This window comes from Ctenopharyngodon idella, chromosome 20 (assembly GCF_019924925.1).
Source record: "Ctenopharyngodon idella isolate HZGC_01 chromosome 20, HZGC01, whole genome shotgun sequence".
NCBI classification, from domain to species: Eukaryota; Metazoa; Chordata; class Actinopteri; order Cypriniformes; family Xenocyprididae; genus Ctenopharyngodon; species Ctenopharyngodon idella.
In genome coordinates this window covers 20,756,034-20,773,506 of record NC_067239.1, presented here as the reverse complement: position 1 = coordinate 20,773,506, position 17,473 = coordinate 20,756,034, and the positions used below count along the sequence as shown (strand labels likewise).

At 38.7% G+C, this 17,473-nt stretch overlaps 1 protein-coding gene across 1 annotated transcript; it reads right to left on the bottom strand.

The window, feature by feature from the left end:
- Positions 1–977: 977 nt before the first annotated feature.
- Positions 978–17,021, bottom strand: apobb.1 (apolipoprotein Bb, tandem duplicate 1). Its single transcript, XM_051876274.1, has 29 exons — positions 16,839–17,021; positions 16,333–16,484; positions 15,688–15,717; positions 15,336–15,439; positions 15,084–15,229; positions 14,858–15,005; positions 14,621–14,773; positions 14,406–14,530; positions 14,229–14,314; positions 13,691–14,144; positions 13,491–13,605; positions 13,252–13,398; positions 12,931–13,142; positions 12,662–12,857; positions 12,385–12,561; positions 12,076–12,279; positions 11,754–11,921; positions 11,463–11,668; positions 11,197–11,376; positions 10,996–11,105; positions 10,704–10,911; positions 10,368–10,543; positions 9,773–9,933; positions 9,556–9,665; positions 9,064–9,437; positions 2,937–8,969; positions 2,709–2,814; positions 2,407–2,587; positions 978–2,198 (listed from the first exon to the last, which is right to left on the bottom strand). Exons 2-29 carry the CDS (start codon positions 16,385–16,387, stop codon positions 1,278–1,280), a joined length of 11,286 nt encoding a protein of 3,761 aa, XP_051732234.1. The 5' UTR covers positions 16,388–16,484; positions 16,839–17,021; the 3' UTR covers positions 978–1,277.
- Between the last annotated feature and the right edge of the window lie 452 nt (positions 17,022–17,473).

Here is a 17,473-nt window from a genome sequence, read left to right as displayed (position 1 = left end):
TATTTTTTTTCTAGATGATTTATTGGAAATTTAGAAAGAAGAAATTTTAACACTAAATGTGATCAAAACAAATACAGAAGAGAGGACTAATAGTGTTGGTAGGTCTATACAGTCAGTACTATAATGGCATAATGCCTTTTATCTCGTCTGTATTTGGGAATTTGTTCACTGTGTCAACAATTCAGTGTCTTCACCACAAGGAGGCAGAGTAAAGCTATGCTGGAAATGGGACTTTTACAAAGACATAAGAAGTAACTAACCTCAAATAAGGCAGATGATGACATTACTTTGAAGTTAATGTAGTACAAAAGAAAACAAAACAAACCTAAAATTTGAAATAAAAGGGGGATGTCCAAAATATGATATCCCAGCTTTGACATTTTATCAAAAGCAGAATATAGAGCCGTTCAGTCATGACATCAATTTTTAAGCCATCTAATTTGATAACAGATGCTATATACGTTTGAGGCACGACTTTGTGTTTCATACTGTGACAAAAATGTGAAAGTAATCTTGCCTTGACACTGCATCAAAAAATCTTTTTTCAGGTTCTTCTTTATGCACATGTTCTTAGCAAAAATATTCTGGAATATTGAAGTGACTTCTTGCTCATATTCTGAGAGGTAGTATTTTGTAATGTAGATTTTGTTGTATGTTATGACATCTGCTGTTTATAAACATACTAAAAGTACTCCAAACTTACCAGTATAAGACACATTTTAACAGTGTGCTCTTCACAGTTAATAATAACATATCTTTGTTGTTGTGGAAGAAACATGTTTTTGCTCATAATCATATATAAAGGCAATTTGCTAAACTGTCTAAGGCTGCATTTCTCAAAAGCATTGTAAGTCTAAGTAGATCATTAGAACCACTGGCACCAATGGTCTGTACAATCAACTTAGCTCACAATGCTTTTGAGAAATGCAGATCATTAGACTTAGAATATCATCACTGAAAAAAAAGAAAAGATGGTATTGCATAATAAAAGTTCTTTATTTAGCCTCATCCATCATGCCATTAATATAAGATACAGAACAAGGATGAAACACAATTGACATACTTGATACCTAGGTTAATATTTGAGTCATCATTTATACAAATAGAATAATACAACAGCATATTAAAGAGGCATGTATGTCATCAGTTATTGCTTTTTAAACATGTTGGTACTGCACTTCAGATGAGTGTCCAATTGCTTGAATGTCCATTTGAGAATGTTCATTTCAAAAGATGGTAGTGTTTATTTCATTGACTGTTTGTTCAGAATTACCATTTTACTGGAAAAAGGGGAAAGGAAGCTCAATTTGCTGTAGTCCATTATTTGCATTAAGCACTTCCTCAAATTCAGTATAAAAGTAGCTCAGTAATTGACTTAAAGGAAACATAACACCGAAGACGAAAAGCGCTTCAATTTCATCTAAAGACCTCAGCAACTTCTTGTAGAAAGTGTTAAGGGGAGCAGCAATAGCTTCTAAGATGTTGGACTTCATGGCGTCCACAAATTTTTGTGCTTCATCAACAGCCTCTTGGATTATCTGTCCTAGTTTCTCAAGAAAGACATCAAGGCTTTCCATTTGCTTCATCACATCTGCCATCATAGCTAGGAGACTTTTCAGGTTACTTCTCACATTTTCTTGGACCTCGGCTACAGTGATGACCTTACCAGAAGGAAACGTCATTTCAACTGTGTTGAAGTTCTCCATGATAGGAGAGAAATATATCTCCAGGTTGTTAGCAAGTTTCTCCAGCATTTCCGCAATTATAAATTTGATTTTCCTGCAGATTTCAGGTAGTGTAGCTTCATCCATTCCAGGCAGTTTGTATTTGGTCTCTCTTAGGAAGTCGATGACAGCATTAATCAGGACCTGGATGTTCTTTTGGTATGTAACAACTACATTTCTGAACAGTTTAGATAGCTCACTGAGCTCTGGGCTGGGCCAGAGGGCAGCACTGCGGACATCTCTAAAGACTTTTTCAAATTCATTAGCAATGATACTCAGTCTTTGAAGTACATTAATGATGCCATGTTTTTCAGCAAATCCTGTAACACTCTCTGAAATATCTGGTATCCTGTTCATCAAGCCTCTGGGCACATCACATGCAGCCTGTAAATTGTAGCTGACCAAAAGTACTTTTTCATCTCCCTTTGGTGCAACTTTGATGATCAGAATGTCAACATCATCTTGTGGTGCAGACTGCAAAAAAACAAACACAAAAAAAACAACACAATGATTACAATGTAGAAAATCAGCAAAAAAAAAACAAAAACAAAAACATATACATACAATATACATACAATACAGATAGTAAAATTATGCAAGTGCAACCAAAAAACAGAAAGCAGAAGTTGTTAGCATGAGTTAATAATTCGGTTTGAAGGAATAACAAAGAAATGCCACTCACAGCATAACGGCTGTAGATTCTCATCTGGGATGGAATCTTTCCTCCAAGCTGTAAGCCAAGGTGGCCAGTTGTCGGTGTAGAGACCGAGGCACTTACACCATCTCTTCGAGCAGCATAGCGAACGTTTACATCAGTGAACACTGGGCTGGTGATGTCCACATTCAGGGTATGGCTAGGATCACTAAACCAGAAATAATAATTAAGTTTTACAAACATAATTGGTTATAAACTACAGAATACTTGTAAGCATAACACAATATTTTTACTTTAATTCAATAAAAAGTCAGAAATTTTGTCATTACCCCATGCGAATAACACTGCTGATGTCCATAACAAAGTCAGCATGTGTAAGTACAGCATTAGCTCCTACAACCAGGGCATCGTTCTCCACTGTAGAACTCATAGAGCCTGTTTTGTGTGAAAGCAAAAATCAGTTATTCACACCGCCAATTCTTCATTTCTTCTTAGTAAATATTAGTATCATTGAATAATACACATTTATTTATTTATTTGTCTTTACAGACACTTACTGTCAAGATTGTACTCCAGCAACACAACTGGTGATGTGGCTGTAGCCTTGAGAACAGTTTTGTAGTCTGGGCAGCTACCATCTAGTTTAGCAACAACATCTGTGGTGTACACCGGAGAGATGATTTTTGAGGTGTAATCAATTTTCTGCTTGGGTACACTGAGCTCCACTTCCACCTTCTCAGAGATGCTAAGGTCACCAAAGGTGCTTGGTTGAGACAAATCAATTTTCACATCAGCCACCAATGACTTCAGAAGTTCCAGATCAACTGTGGCCTGGCCAGTATGAACTCCCTTTGTGTTGAAACCTCCGATATTTGCTTCGTTCTTGGAAGAAAACTTCAGCTTAGCAAAAACATGTTCAATAGCTGTCTCCACAGACAGGTTTTCATCCACATCAAATGACACCTTTAGATCTCCATAATTCACGTTGCCCTCACCAACAGTCTTAAGACCATATCGCAAACTATTACCATTCATATAGATGGATTTATCATAATTCAAAGCTCCCTTCACAATACCACGGTCTAGGAATGTTCCATCAATGGTACCCTTTATGAGAGTCTCAGCAGAGATAAATGTACAAGTTCCTTCACCTTTTAAGGTGTTTTCAGCATTTCCCCTACCAACAAGCTTGATAATGGGAACGTCAAAGGTGTACTCTATCGTAAAAGTTGAATCTGCTTTTGGATGAGCCTTGTTGTCAGCAGTAAGTTGGTGGTTGGCTTTAGCTGTGAGAACAGGTAGGTTAATATTTGCAGCTGTGGTCACAGACAGTGCAGCTTCAAAGTTATCTGGGTTCATAGTTACAGTGCTTTCATGGGTTCCTGCAATGTGACGATTTTCCAGGAGGACAGAAGTGGCTACTTTTAATCCACTTTTGGTGCTCAGGCTGGTGGTTCCTTCAAGCTTTGCCTTCAGTCCCTCAAACTCAGAGGCAGTAATGGCTCTAAATCGAATTACCGGGTTATCCATCCCATAGATTCCAGCATTAGCATTAAGGCTGAATATAGAGGACTTGAACGACACCTCTGATTTTAAATCGCCCAGAGGAGTGACATGAATGAGACCGAGATCAATAATGGGTGCAGCTTTGCTCTTCTGATAGACAATCTTTGCATCTACATCAATGGCCTGGTCAAAGTTGGTCAACAGATGCTTAAGGCCAGTTTGTTCATATAGGTTGATGTTGCTGATTTCTGGAGTGTCAACAATCATAATTAGGCTTTCAAACTGGATAGGTGGAATACTGAATGGGGTAGTTAGGAATTCCAAATTGGCCTCTCCACTTACTGCTGTGTAAATACCAGCCTCATCTCTGTTGTTGGCAACAGTTAAGTTGTGACTGTATCTGTACTGGTTGAAGCGAGCAAGTGCCACAGTGCTCAACTTCTGCGCGTCCTTATTTAGAATAACATTATAATTATTCTGGAGATCAATCTTGGCAGATTGCTCTATGATGCTGAGCTTAGTATTAGCCTTGTTCTGGAAATCAAGGACCACCTCAAAGGGATGCACTAAGATGCTGAAGGCACTAGAAAGGGTACCACTGAGCAATCCATCAAACTTTGTGTCATAGTCTGCCTTCATCTCTACCTTCATTTGTCTGAGATTAGCCTTTCCAGAAGCATCCAGCAAGTAAGTGACCTTGGAAGCAGAATTACCTTCAATATAAGCATTAAAGTCAATGTAGCTCAGGGCAACACCTTCAGCATTTATTCTCTGTTTAAATTTTGAAACTCTACTGTTGCCATCTGAAGAAATGGTTAGCTGAGCTGTTGTTGGAGTAATAGTTATAGTTGTGGTACTCTTTATGGTCATATCATCAGACTCATCACGCACAGATACTTGGCTCTTGACTTCTTCTTCCATGGTCAGAAGGATTTTTAAACCATCCTGCTTAAGTTTGAAGTCATTGATGTAAGATTGGTCACTGTTCCATGAGAGTGCAGGAATGATTACCTTATCATCATATGTTGTTTTAATATTTGCAGACATTCCATCCTCCAGCGCAAAGAAAGCCATGTTAAGAATGTTAGCAGTAAAGGGGGCAGAAGTTATCTTCACAGTGCTCTTGGCCGTAGCTTGGGCTGAGAAGCCATAGAGTGACACTGAGGATTGATGGTCAACAGCTAGAACACTGTGAGTGATCTTCAGAATTTCAGCAACAATCACACGACTCATCTTAGGGATGGCAACCCGAACTGTGGAATCCAAGCTGTATTTAAGAATGTCATAATCAGATGATCCATGTGAGGTAATGTGCCCGGTGAATTGAGGCGTTTCTGCAATTTCAGTGGAGTTTAAAAATTCTATGGTAGTTCTCATGTTGAAAATTGGAATGGTGACTTTAACCTCACCATACAGCTTTCCGAAGCATGGCATCATGACCTCATTAGGGATTGCAGGGAGTGTGAATTCTGGGATCTTCAGATCTGAGAATTTGTGCTTAGTAATGTATTTAGGAATTTCAGGGAGGGAGATCTCTGGAAAACTGATCTCTGGCAGTGTGATGGCAGAGATGTCTGGCAGGTAGATAATTCTAAGGTCGCCAAAGATGTCATCAGCAGATGGCACTTCATAGTCGGCAATGAAGTTCAATAGGTCTAATAGTCCCTGCCTGATATCATCATACTCTATTCTGATTGATGGCACAGTGTAATATTGCAGAATAGTAAACTCTGGAAGGTCAATCAATGTAGAAGGGAGGTTGATTTCCTGAAGCTTCTCTAAACTTATTTTTATGGGGGGTACAACAAGGTCAGTGAGTGGAAAAGTGAAAGATGGTATCTCGAATTCAGCTGTTTTCAGTCCTGTTTTGACTCCATCACAGATTTGCTTTAACTCATTGACAATTGCCTGATCTTTAACAATGTTTTGGATTACTTTCATAACAGCACTGCATGCGTCTGTTGCAATGGTCACAACCTTAGTGTAGATACCACTCAATTGATTCAGGACCTGGATGATTTCTTCTCTAATATCCATGTCTGTAAGTCTCTTCCTGAGGCTTTCTGTAAGTGCCTCGATGTCGATGACTGTACTATCAACAACTTCCTTGAGTTTTTTAACCACATCTACAACTTTGACTGCTCTCAGCTCCTCAAGGCAAGCACTAAGAGATGACAGAGCATAACCAAAAAATTCTCTGATTGCCTCAAGCTTTTGCCGGATCTCAAGTGACAAACTCATGGTGTAAAGATCATTTATTAATTCCTTGATTTTCTGGTTGGCCTCATCCACAAATGCATTGTAGTCAAATGATCTAATATATCCGATGCAATGGTTTAAGCAGTTGTTCAAATGCTCAATGATTTCCTTTACCTCTGTTGTTTTCAAGTAAGTGACGGCCTTATCCAGCAGCTCTATGACAGGGATCAGAAAAGATTTCAAAGTGCTAGCAAAAGCCTCAACAGTTTGTTCAATATTGAACTTCTTGATTAGCTCAACAACCTTTTTCAGAATTTCTTCAATCTTCTTGTCAACACCAGATTTCACCAGAATTTCTCTCACGTTGCTGTAGAAGGCATTCAAGCTGCTTCCCAGTACAGTAAACAATTGTTTTGCTTTTTCAACAGTCTTGCTGATTTCCTCTGTAGGGATTTGAGCCACCAAATTGTTTGCGTAGTCTCGGAAGCTAGCAGAGGTAACAAAGTTCTTCACATCCTCAATGAACTTTCCTTGGTCAAAGTTTGCAGCAAACTGCTTCAGTTCACTCACAATCTCCTCCAGTTTGGATTTAATAGCATATTGTTCCTCGAGATCTTGCAAGATGGCGATGGAACTGCCCTTCAGTCTCATTACATCAATCTGCTCAATTACATTTTCAATAGCCTCAATGACAGCAAGAACTATGGCTCTGACATCATATTTCTCATTGAATGAATTCAATTCCTCTGTTAGTCTCTGTATTGCAGTGTCAGATAGTGTGCCACTTGCGATCATTTCCGTCACATATTTTTCTATCTCTTTTACACGAGTGTCCAGTTCAGTGACTAGGTTCATCACAACAGGATTTAGATTTATCAGAGAGGCCTTCAGGTCATCCAGAGTAACTCCATACTTCTCATAGAGAGCAACCAAGTCCTCGCTGATTTTGACAATTCTCCTCTCCAGATTTAGCTCCTTCACAAATTCACTAATGTACTTGGCCAGGTTCTCAATCTCTGCAATAATATCTTCTCTGTTGATATAATACTGCATGGCTTCGACAGTTCTCAAAATTGTAATTTTCATGTGTTGCAGGTTCACAGGAATATGCTCAATTAATGGCAGGCTGATGACACGACTGTTAGTGTTTTTATCGTATTTTAGGAAGGCTGAGAAAAAGTGGTCTTGGTTGTCAGAGTCAACTCTGTTGAAGAGGTTTGTCATGATGGATCCAGACACTTCTAATCCAAGTCTTTCAGGAGTATTGTAAGCACTCACATCTTGGCTGAAGATATGGTTGTTGACCTCAGATTTTACTCTCACTGTTGCCTTCTGCTCAGATGGGGTGAGCACAGTGTCAATCTTATTATCAAGGATTGTTTTAATTGATAGTCCACTGTCCAGATTGTGAGTTGTTGAGACTCTGCATTCGTGCGAGTGTGCAAAAGCAAGTGGTTCTACCTTCATAAGAAATTTAGTGTAAACTTGTGCGCTCTGTTTTCCATACAGATACAAATCACCATCTGTATTGGCCATGGCATCAACATTGAATCTGAAGGGAACAGCAGTGGCATGAAAGTTACCGTCGAAGCGTAGGTACTGTGAGTTAAGACGAGCATCACTGCCGAATGTGACTGAAAGTCCAGCAACCTCGATTTCTGTGTTATGGCTCATATGAGATCCCATGAGTTTTCCAGTAGTACCACACTTGGCAGTGGCAACCAGATCTTCATATCTGATCTCATACGTGTGCTTCAGCTCATCTTCACCAGAGGCAAGCTTCCAAATGCCAGTCAGTTCAGCTGTGTATGGAAGTGCTTTAAACTGAGCCTCATTAACCAGGTTCATGTCCAGAACACTCAGATGATTATTGATTTTTACTGAAGTACTAAATGGCTTAATCTGAAGGGAGAGGTCATGCTTATATGTTCCATCATCACTACTAGCATTCGCTATAGAGGTGAAAGATACAGAGGACAGGGAAGCAGACAGAGAATTTGTATTTTCAATAGTCAGTTCTACTAATTTACCCTTGGTCTCAACCGACAATGAAAGCGCTGAAGAGTCAAGGGCTCCATTGAATTTGTTCTCCAGTGACAAAGGGATGAGAGGGCTTTTCAGTAAGGTTGTGCCACTCATGGCCAGGCCATCCCTGGTCAAGGATAGGCTGCAAATATGGGAAGCTGTGTGTTCAACCAGATATGTGGAGGCATCACCTTTTACATCTAGCCCATTGCCATCTAGTGCTGCTATAAACTTGGAACGGATGCTATTTCCAGCAGCAGTGTCAGCGTTAGTGTCAATCTTAATGTTAACCAAATCAAGACTAGCACTAGCCTCAGCTACATTTTTAATGTTCAGACCAAGAGCCTTTGCTCTTGTATCTGACTTCAGAGCAAGCAGAGACTCTTTATAGGTAACTGCAGCATCATGCACCAGTATGTCCTCAAATGCAGTTGTTTTTGATACAACAGAGAGCTCTCCATTGGCAAACGTTGCTTTAATCGTGTTCTCTGCTTGGAAATAGTCTGAGTCTACTTTCAGAGAGGAATCAATTTTCACCTCTGGCCTGAAAGGGAGTAGGACAAGTGACTGCCTGAGAGCAACTTCACCATTCAGAGGACCAGTCTTGATGGAGCCCATCAGGTTTCCATCTCCGAAGATCTCATCCTCATCAAATCCAACCTGGCCTGTGTGTTCCAGAGAAATCTTTAGACCCAAGGGACTGTTTGCCTCAATCTTACTGCTTGATTTCATCTTGATTTTTTCAGCAATTGTCATTTCCTCGAGATAAGTAACACTGGCTTGAATGAGCTTGTGATCAAGAGATGATTTCATCACAGCCCTCAAAGATTCTCCGGGTGTGCCTGCCACTAAAGCTGATCCTAAAGCAGAATAACATTCAAGTAATTAGCATTTCATTATAGATTACAGAATGTGGTTAGGAAAAATATAGCTGCAAACAAAGATTACAAGTACCTTCTACTTTAAAAGAGAGGAGATCCACTGGGCTTGTTCCAGTGACTTCAATCTTGGCAGAATAGCTTGGTTTCTCATCAAGTTCCCTGCCAGCAGAAGCTGTTGCCTCCATATCATAGAAGTTGCTGCTCAGCTTGCTGGACACCTCTGCCATTCCCATGAGAGGCAGTGACACAGACAGCCTCTCAGGAACAAAGATCTCTGGAAGAGGAATCCTAATGGAAGCAACCTCCAGGCCAAGCTGAGGTACTACCAGGTTTGGTGTGGTCAGGACAGCAGGGAAGTTAAAATCTCCAGGAGATTTCCCACCAAGAGGAATGGGAATGGAGATAGTGTAGTAATTCTGGCCAAATTTGTATTTAGCAGCCCCCTCACTGTTAAAAAACAAAACATTTTTTATTAATGTACTTGATGTTAGTATGTGTATAATTATATACATAATTCTTGTTTCTGCATTTTAAAATGAATTGTTATATTTTTTAATTCACTCACGCATTCAGGAACAGCGTCTTAGGGAAAGTGAATTCTGGGAGGGCAGGAATCCTAAAGCCCTGGATATATGGGATGTCAGCAGCAAATTGTTCCAGGTAGGCATTTGAAGCCTAGATGATTGTGGATATAGTGTTATATTCTAAATTATGTAATCTGTATTTTTATAGTTTGTATGAATTTATAGGTTTGGGGAACAAAGGATTTCATTTGAATTTACCTCAACTGATTGGGTCAAGACATCACGGATCTTCATCCCAGATGTGCCAGTCTGCTGGTCAAGAAGATCATTGACTGTGGCTTTGATGGCATCAATTGGAAAAGTGTTGTGAATCTCAGTGCTGACATCAGAAGTGACCTCAGCCTCAATCTTCTCCGCATCTAAAAAGAACATGAAAATTAATTAATATAGTAGAGGACTTCCAGTTTCCTTGCTGAATTTTAAAACTCGAAGACATTCAAATAATCCCACTTACGTATATTTTTTAATGTTTGCCTTACAGACTTAAAGTTTAAGAGAGCAACGTAATGTAACGTAACGTAATGTTTACAGCAATGTAATGTAATCCACATGTACCACATGTGGGCCAGATCTGGGCCACACTATGTTGCTGTCTGGGATAAAAATTACTAATTGAACTTGAAATTGCACATCATCTTTCTTTGGGTCGTAACTAATTCAATTCAAATTCTCTGAACTCATGAATGAAAGGGAGCCATTTCTAGAATTCTGAATTTGCTTTTTATCTGAAATTGTAGTACATCTGGAGATCTTGTCATACTTTTAGTTTTAGAATGAAAGTTAAAAAATTTACCGTATTTCAAAATGACTTTCTGAATAGAATTCGTCATCTCAGGGAGCCTAAGGTCACTCTCAAGCTCAACTGTAAGGACCTCAGAATGTTTCAGTTTTGCAGTTACTTTAGCATCAGTCTGAAAATTAGGAACGAGCAGCTGAACCTGCAGCATGGCATCCTCCATTGACTCTGTCCTAAAGATTAAAGAGAATTTAAAACCCCAAAGGTTATTTGTACAATGTATAATTAGCAAAAAATATACTGTTATTGTTAGAACATATTTTTCCAAGCGTATTTTTCACTTTTTTCACTTTTTTTTTTACTTTTGAACATATTTAATATAGACGTGCATACTTGGCAAGGGCAACAAGAGATGCCTCTGGGATTTTCTTGTTAATGAAGTCAATCTGGATGGAATGTGTGGCCCTGCTCTGAGTTTTGCGGTCAACGGCATGAACTCGAATTCCAGCTTCCAGGTCGTAGTCAGGAATTTGGAGATCAGCCGAGACGCTGTATTTCTGTCTGTCGAACATCAGTTTGGCTGTGCCCTCAAATGATATTCCTATTATATGGAAGAAGAACAACATTTCAGTTGATGAAAATGTCTAGACATCATAAGGGATTATTTTGTGAAACAATGCTTTACCTTCTGCCTTTAGACCAAAAGTCACCGTGTCAACCTTGTTTTCATACACATAGTCGACAGTAGCTGTGTATGCAGAAACCTCACCAGTTGGGTGGATCTCAATGGCAAATCTAAATACAGGTCAGTATTCAACTTTTAGCTTTGATAAAGAAGCAAGACAACAGACAAATAAATAAACAAACAAACAAGTATTTCCCTTACTTGCTGTCACCAGTCAAAGGGAAATAGGGGGAGGCATCACTGGAAAAGGCATTAGAATATTGCAGGGCACTGCAGTACTTAAAACCAGGGAAGAAAGGAGTGCATTTCTTTGCTTTCACATGTTCCATCATGGGAGGGATGGTCTTGGTTTCAGTACCAGTCACTGAGAACAAAGAGTTGCTGTGCAGAGAAAATAAAATTCAGGATTTCGATAATGTATCTTCAGAGCAATGTGACACTTTTCTGTGATAACAGAAACATCTTACGTCACACTGATGAGTGTAGTTGGAGCTTGGGGTGTGGGAATGGTCAGCTTGAACTGCTTGTTGGTTACAGCAACCTTTACACTCAGACCGCTCTCATGGTAGATGTTAGTATGCATCTCCAGGCCAGACTCAACGTATTCAGGTAAGAGAGCCCCAACTTCAGTCACAAACTCAACTCCGGCAGATGGCATGAATGCCATCTCGCTCTATGTGAATAGACAAAGAAATAGGTTACTTAAGTATAGCTTGTAAAACTCAAGTTAAAAAAAAAAAAAAAAGCTAGACCCATACCATGTCACGGGCAATTTTCAGTCCTCCCTTCACTCCTGGAGCAAAAGTACCAGACAGAGCAATTCTTAATGGAACTCCGGTACCAGTAGGTAGATAAAACTCATTGTCCATGAAGACGTAGTGAAGGAAAAGGTTGTTGTTTACACTTGAGAAAAGGTTCCTTATGAACTGTAAAACAAATAATTATATATTTGACCATGAAAGTACACTCAGACCTTTGACCATGATCCTTCTTCATTATTGTGTGTTTTTTTTATTTTTTTTTTTTATAGCATGGCAGATTTGCTAAACACTAATATTTGTTTTAAAGCAGTTCACTTACATCAGTAGGGAACATATTTAAGAGTCTTTCAGTCAGAAAAGCAGCAGAGTAGGCCATGTTTTCCATATCCTTGGTTTTGAGATAACCCAGTTCAGCACCCAGAAGCCTCAGGTAGATCATAGCCTCTGGATTATCCTGAACCTTCAGTTTCTGGATGAGCTTGTTCACATTATTGGTTATTTCCTTGACGATGCTTTGGGGGGCCTAGAGTGAGAAGGGTACATGAGTGATAAACCAAAACAAAGAGAATGCCATCAATGTTGCAAAATGTGGAAATTCATAATGTGTAATACAGCCGATTTGAAAGACCTTTTGCATCTTTATGTTATCCCATAGGCTTGGGAACATGCTCTGCATAATTTCATTGACAGAGGGCACTTTGTCAGCTGCATAGTTAATGGTCTTCTGCATGGTGTCACGGAAGAATCCATCAATACCAATCAGGGCATCAACAGTGGGTTCCAGTCCCTTACCATTCAATCCAATCTTTAAGTAAGAACAACAAATAAAAACACATTAATATGCTGGTTTTATATCCAGAGTAAAACGAAGGGAGAAAATTTAAAAATGCAGAATAATCTTGTACCTCAAACATGTCTATGTCATATCCAAAAGCATTCATGGTCATTTCCAGGATGACTTCGTTGGGTAGAAGTTCTTCAGACTCGAAGATCACATTTCCCTCTAGAGATCCAATCTTGTAATTGCGAGAGTATTTTGTTGGATCTGTGACAGATCTGATCTTATTTCCTTGGAGGGCATTGAGAATCTTCTTTCTAAGTCTGAGAAGTAGAAGAGAAATTAGAGACAGTTTTTATACTCAGGATGTTAAAATGTATGAAGATTTCTACTAACTCCTTAGTTTCTGGTGCTGTGGAGCTCAGGATGTTGCTGATATGTGAGTTAACAAAGCTCATAGCCTGACAGTTTTCATTTTTAGGCAGAGCAGCAACCAGCTGAGCCAGTTCAGAGGGCTGAGGGTCCTTCATCACAATGAGATAGGCAGCAATACGCTTTGGTATCGGAGCAGCGGCATCAAAAATGACCTTCATTAGCACCTCTCTGCCCTGATAGAAATATAGCAAGTTTATGTTAGTCAAACATAAATTTATTATAATTACTTTATATTTACTTATATTTAGTGTTTTTAATTGTTAGTTAATATATCTGGTTTACCTCGTCAGGGACAGAAGTGAGTCTAAAAGCTTGAATAGCAGCTTGCTGGACCTCAGGGGATGCAGCAGGCTGGTTTACGCATTGGATAACCGCTGATTTCAGAGCAGGGCTTGCAGCTCCAACGGCAACAGCCATGTTTCCAATGATCTAAGAGATTTAAAGTACAGATTTCAATATCCACATATCAGCTGTTGTTTTTAACTTAGTGAAGCATGCTTAATGGAATAGGTTGAGCATACCCTCAGGGACAAGTACACATGTTCCTGGTTCCCTGTGCAGTCGCCAATCTGTTCAAGGGCATAATCTGCAACTGCCTGGATCTCAGGGGTGACACTTCCTTCAACTTCATACAGCCTTGGAAAAGACAGATGAATGAAAGTTTAAATTCACATATAGATCAAACAACAGGATTTTTGTTGAGATGTCCTTGTTTTCTCACCTCCTGACAGCATTGCTGAGAGCATAGTAGATAGGCTTACTAGCCTTGAATTTGGCCATCTCCAGCATTTCCTTGACAAGGTCTCCAGATGGGTTGAGTACCATGCCCATGGCATACACTGCAGCATCAATCTCTACTGAGGAAGGGTCAAAGGTTCTGAGAACCCGCAAGATGGCATTGGTGCATTCTGGCGTGCCACACTGGAACAACGCCTGGTAAACTAGGGGGCGAGAAATCTCCAGGGCCTCTGGGAGACCAGCGCTCAGGCTTTCAGCATTCATTTTGCGGACTGTAGCGATGAGCTTGTGAGCCAGATGGGCTCTGTTATGTCCATTGTTGGTCTCAGAAAGGCCAGCCAATTCCCTTAGAACAGACAGCATGGCATCTTTATCCTGAATTGGATGAACTGAATCAATGCTACCGTCGAGGTGCAGGGTCTTCATGTTGGCCACATCTATAGTTGGGTAAACCAAGAGAACATGGTTACTTCTGCTCACTCTAAATGCATGCTAATTTAAGTGTCTGAATGAATACTTACCGTGGTCAAAGATTCTGTCGTTGTGCACAGACACTTGCACCAGAGTCAAGACTTGCTTTCCTACATTAGTAACTCCATACTGTCCTCTGTTGATTATCAGAATGAATTATTTAGCAGAGCAATAAAACAAACTATCTGTCAAATATTAAAAACACATGTAGTTGTCAGTGAACTTACTTGTAAGAAAAAGGCACAAGCATGTGGTTTTCAGTGCAGGAAGCAGATGTCATATGCTTCTGTGCATTATCAAACTTGTAGTTGCAGGTTTGGCTACTCCTGATGAGCTGAGCAAGTGGGTAGTGCTGTGTGATAAAAAAGAAAGACACATTATTGAAACCGTCAGATATCCAGCACACAGTTATTTTGTATTATTCAAAGACTGGATGACTTACCATGCCTGTGATAAGGGCCAGGGGACTGGTGTGGTCCTTGATGGGCATGAAATTGTCACATTTAGACAGGTCTCTGTTGAGGGTGACATCAGTGGCAATGTCCTCTCTGGAGTTCACGGAGTAGCCTGTCTTGCACATACCGTAGACGGTGGGCTGGTTTTGGGGAAAAGTTGTAAAGGATTAGACAGTGTATATCAAGTTTTTGAAAGTTATCCAGTTTTATAGTGAATGACTGACCATTATCCTGTTTCTGTCCTCCTCCAGCACAGGCACTGCAAGGGCAGAGATTAGACCCCTCTTGATGTTCAAAATGTTGACTGGTTCATCATCCTCTGGAAACAACTGGATGTCATCATCACCCTCAACGGTGAACTTCAATGGGTTCCTGAGAATTGAGATGTCAGTGTTTATTTAACATGATCAGCTCTTATCTGCTCAGTGTAGAATGCCTTGAGAAACATACTTCTCCATGGCAGCCTTGAAAGCATCTGCACCAGCAGATGGCCCAAAGATAGGATTTCCTTCTGCATCAACATTGATGGCCTCACTCAGTGCGCAATCCGTTGTGCGCAAGATGTAGCTACATGTGAGAGGGACCTCAATTTCAACCTGTTTAAAAGAGAATATGTATGAAATTCTAAGTTTTATGAAAAAAATGAAAAAAGAAAAAAAACAAGAAAAAAATTCTAAATATTGACAGCGTAAACATTTATACCTTGCATCTGGCCTTGGGGCCATTGACTGCTCCATTCAGGGCATTTAGAGACTCTGTTTCGTAGATGTATTCATACTTGTTAAAGCTCTTGTACCTTTTGGCCACTAGGGGAGCACAATCATATCTTAAACATCAGAGCACTCATAAATGACTCTAGTCCACAACATTAGATTACTTTTCTTAAATGAAATGATAAATTATAAAGAAAATGAACAAATTTTACTATTACAATAACTCATAAATTAAAGGAGATGGTTTTCTTATTTGTTTTATTTTTCCTGATAAAGATCATTAGATAATGTATACCAATTTCTTATATTTTCTCAAAAAATGTTAATAGTTTAGCACTTACAAAGGCATGGAAATTCCTCGTCTTGAGCATCTAAAGTGAAAAACAGTATAAACATAAAGTACTATACAAACAATATCAAAATTTAACATTACCATATAATACAATTCAATGTTATTCTTTAAAGGGATAGTTCACCCCAAAAATGAAAATTCTATACTATGGAAGTCAGTGGGGCTCATCAAATGTTTGATTACCCATATTCTTCAAAATATTTTCTTTTGTGTTCAGCGGAACAAAGAAATTCATACAGGTTTGGAACAACTTGAGTGTGAGTAAACTTTTTGAGTAAACTATCCCTTTAACAACAATAGATAAAAATATAAAAAAATAAAAATAAAAAAAACCCAAAAATAATTAATGAATAAATACAAGATGACAACAGAAACACTATTTTGTTTTATATTTATCATCTATGAATTTTTTTATGTTTAATACTGATGTAGCCTACAAAAATATTTTAAACTGTTTTCCATAGCATAAAAACAAATAAGTATGATTAGAACTGAAGCATTTTTTTTTTTTTTTTAACCAGGCAAACCACTTCAGAATTAATTCTTATTTACAACAACAGTCTAGCAAATATATTATTAAAAAAATATATTATTAAAAAAATTCCAACAGTCACAAATCCTCAATAGTACTTACTTGTCACGAATATTGCACATAGAAGCAGCAAAAGGCAGAGCTTAGTGTCCCCCATGATGGGTTCGGTTAAGCTCTTTCCTTAAGATCGTTGCGTATTCAGGTGGAATCTGCTGTATTACTGCTGTCAATGGCCTTATATATTAAGGCAGTTCCTGTAGGAATGGGAGGAGAGACGGCAGTTGCAAAAAGTAAAGTCCCCACTCCAAAGTTCATAACTTGTGCCTCTGTGGCAGGACAAAGGCAACTGTTTCATGTAATGTCAATGCTCTTTCAAATAGAGAGAAAATGCTTTTTCAAGGGACACTTGCTTTGCTTGCTCTGTTGGGTTGATTAATTGATTCATTTAGTGTATTCCTCAATTCTGTGTAACCTCTTATTGATATACAGAGAAAATTGATTTATTTAATTCATCTACCCTTTTTTCACATTTTGATGTATTTAAAAATGAACACTCATTGTATGACTGAAAGGCCAATAATTGTTTAAAAAAAAAGATTTTAATTTACCTTTTAAATATGTAGCATCTCAACAACTTCCACGCGGCTTCTCTTGTGAAAATGTGCTGGCAAGAAACCTGTCTCTTTCATGTCTTCTTACTTATGATGATGTAAAGTAGGACATTAAGCACCAAAAAAAGAATTACTAATCTTAGACCGACATATTTAGACAGCATTTATTTTGACATCCTTTGCCGAGGGTATTACCAATCACACATGACTAAACTGATATAGACACTGAAATAAATGATTAAACCTTCTGCCCTTTTGTCCTGTTTACTTTATCCACTAACCTCTTATTTTCTGTTGTGGGTAAATACTAATCACATTTGTCCAGGCAAGTCTTCTTGGATAGACAAAAAATGATACTAAAACTGATCCCTACACATCATTATAATTATCATGAGGAAGATATTGTGTTAAAGAACATTTTATGTATTGATTGCTTAGAGGTGTGTGATCAAAATTCATTCAAAAGTTGTGCTTTTGGAGAAATGAATTGCGTTCATTTTGTGCCATATGTTTTTTAAAGTACAGCTTCTAAGACAAGAAACATAATGTCTCTTCTTCAAAAGTAAAATGGGTATAGTAACTGATTAAATGTAATCTGGGTTACATAATCAGATTCCAAAAATTAAGTACTT

Coding starts and splice junctions, on each gene's coding strand:
- apobb.1 (XM_051876274.1), bottom strand. CDS start 16,387: ATGGGGGACACTAAGCTCTGCCTTTTGCTGCTTCTATGTGCAATATTC. Junction 13,606..13,690: donor CTCAGCAATGCTGTCAGGAG/GTGAGAAAACAA, acceptor GTCTTTTCCAAG/GCTGTATGAAGTTGAAGGAA. Junction 11,106..11,196: donor CCTTTGACTGGTGACAGCAA/GTAAGGGAAATA, acceptor ACCTGTATTTAG/ATTTGCCATTGAGATCCACC.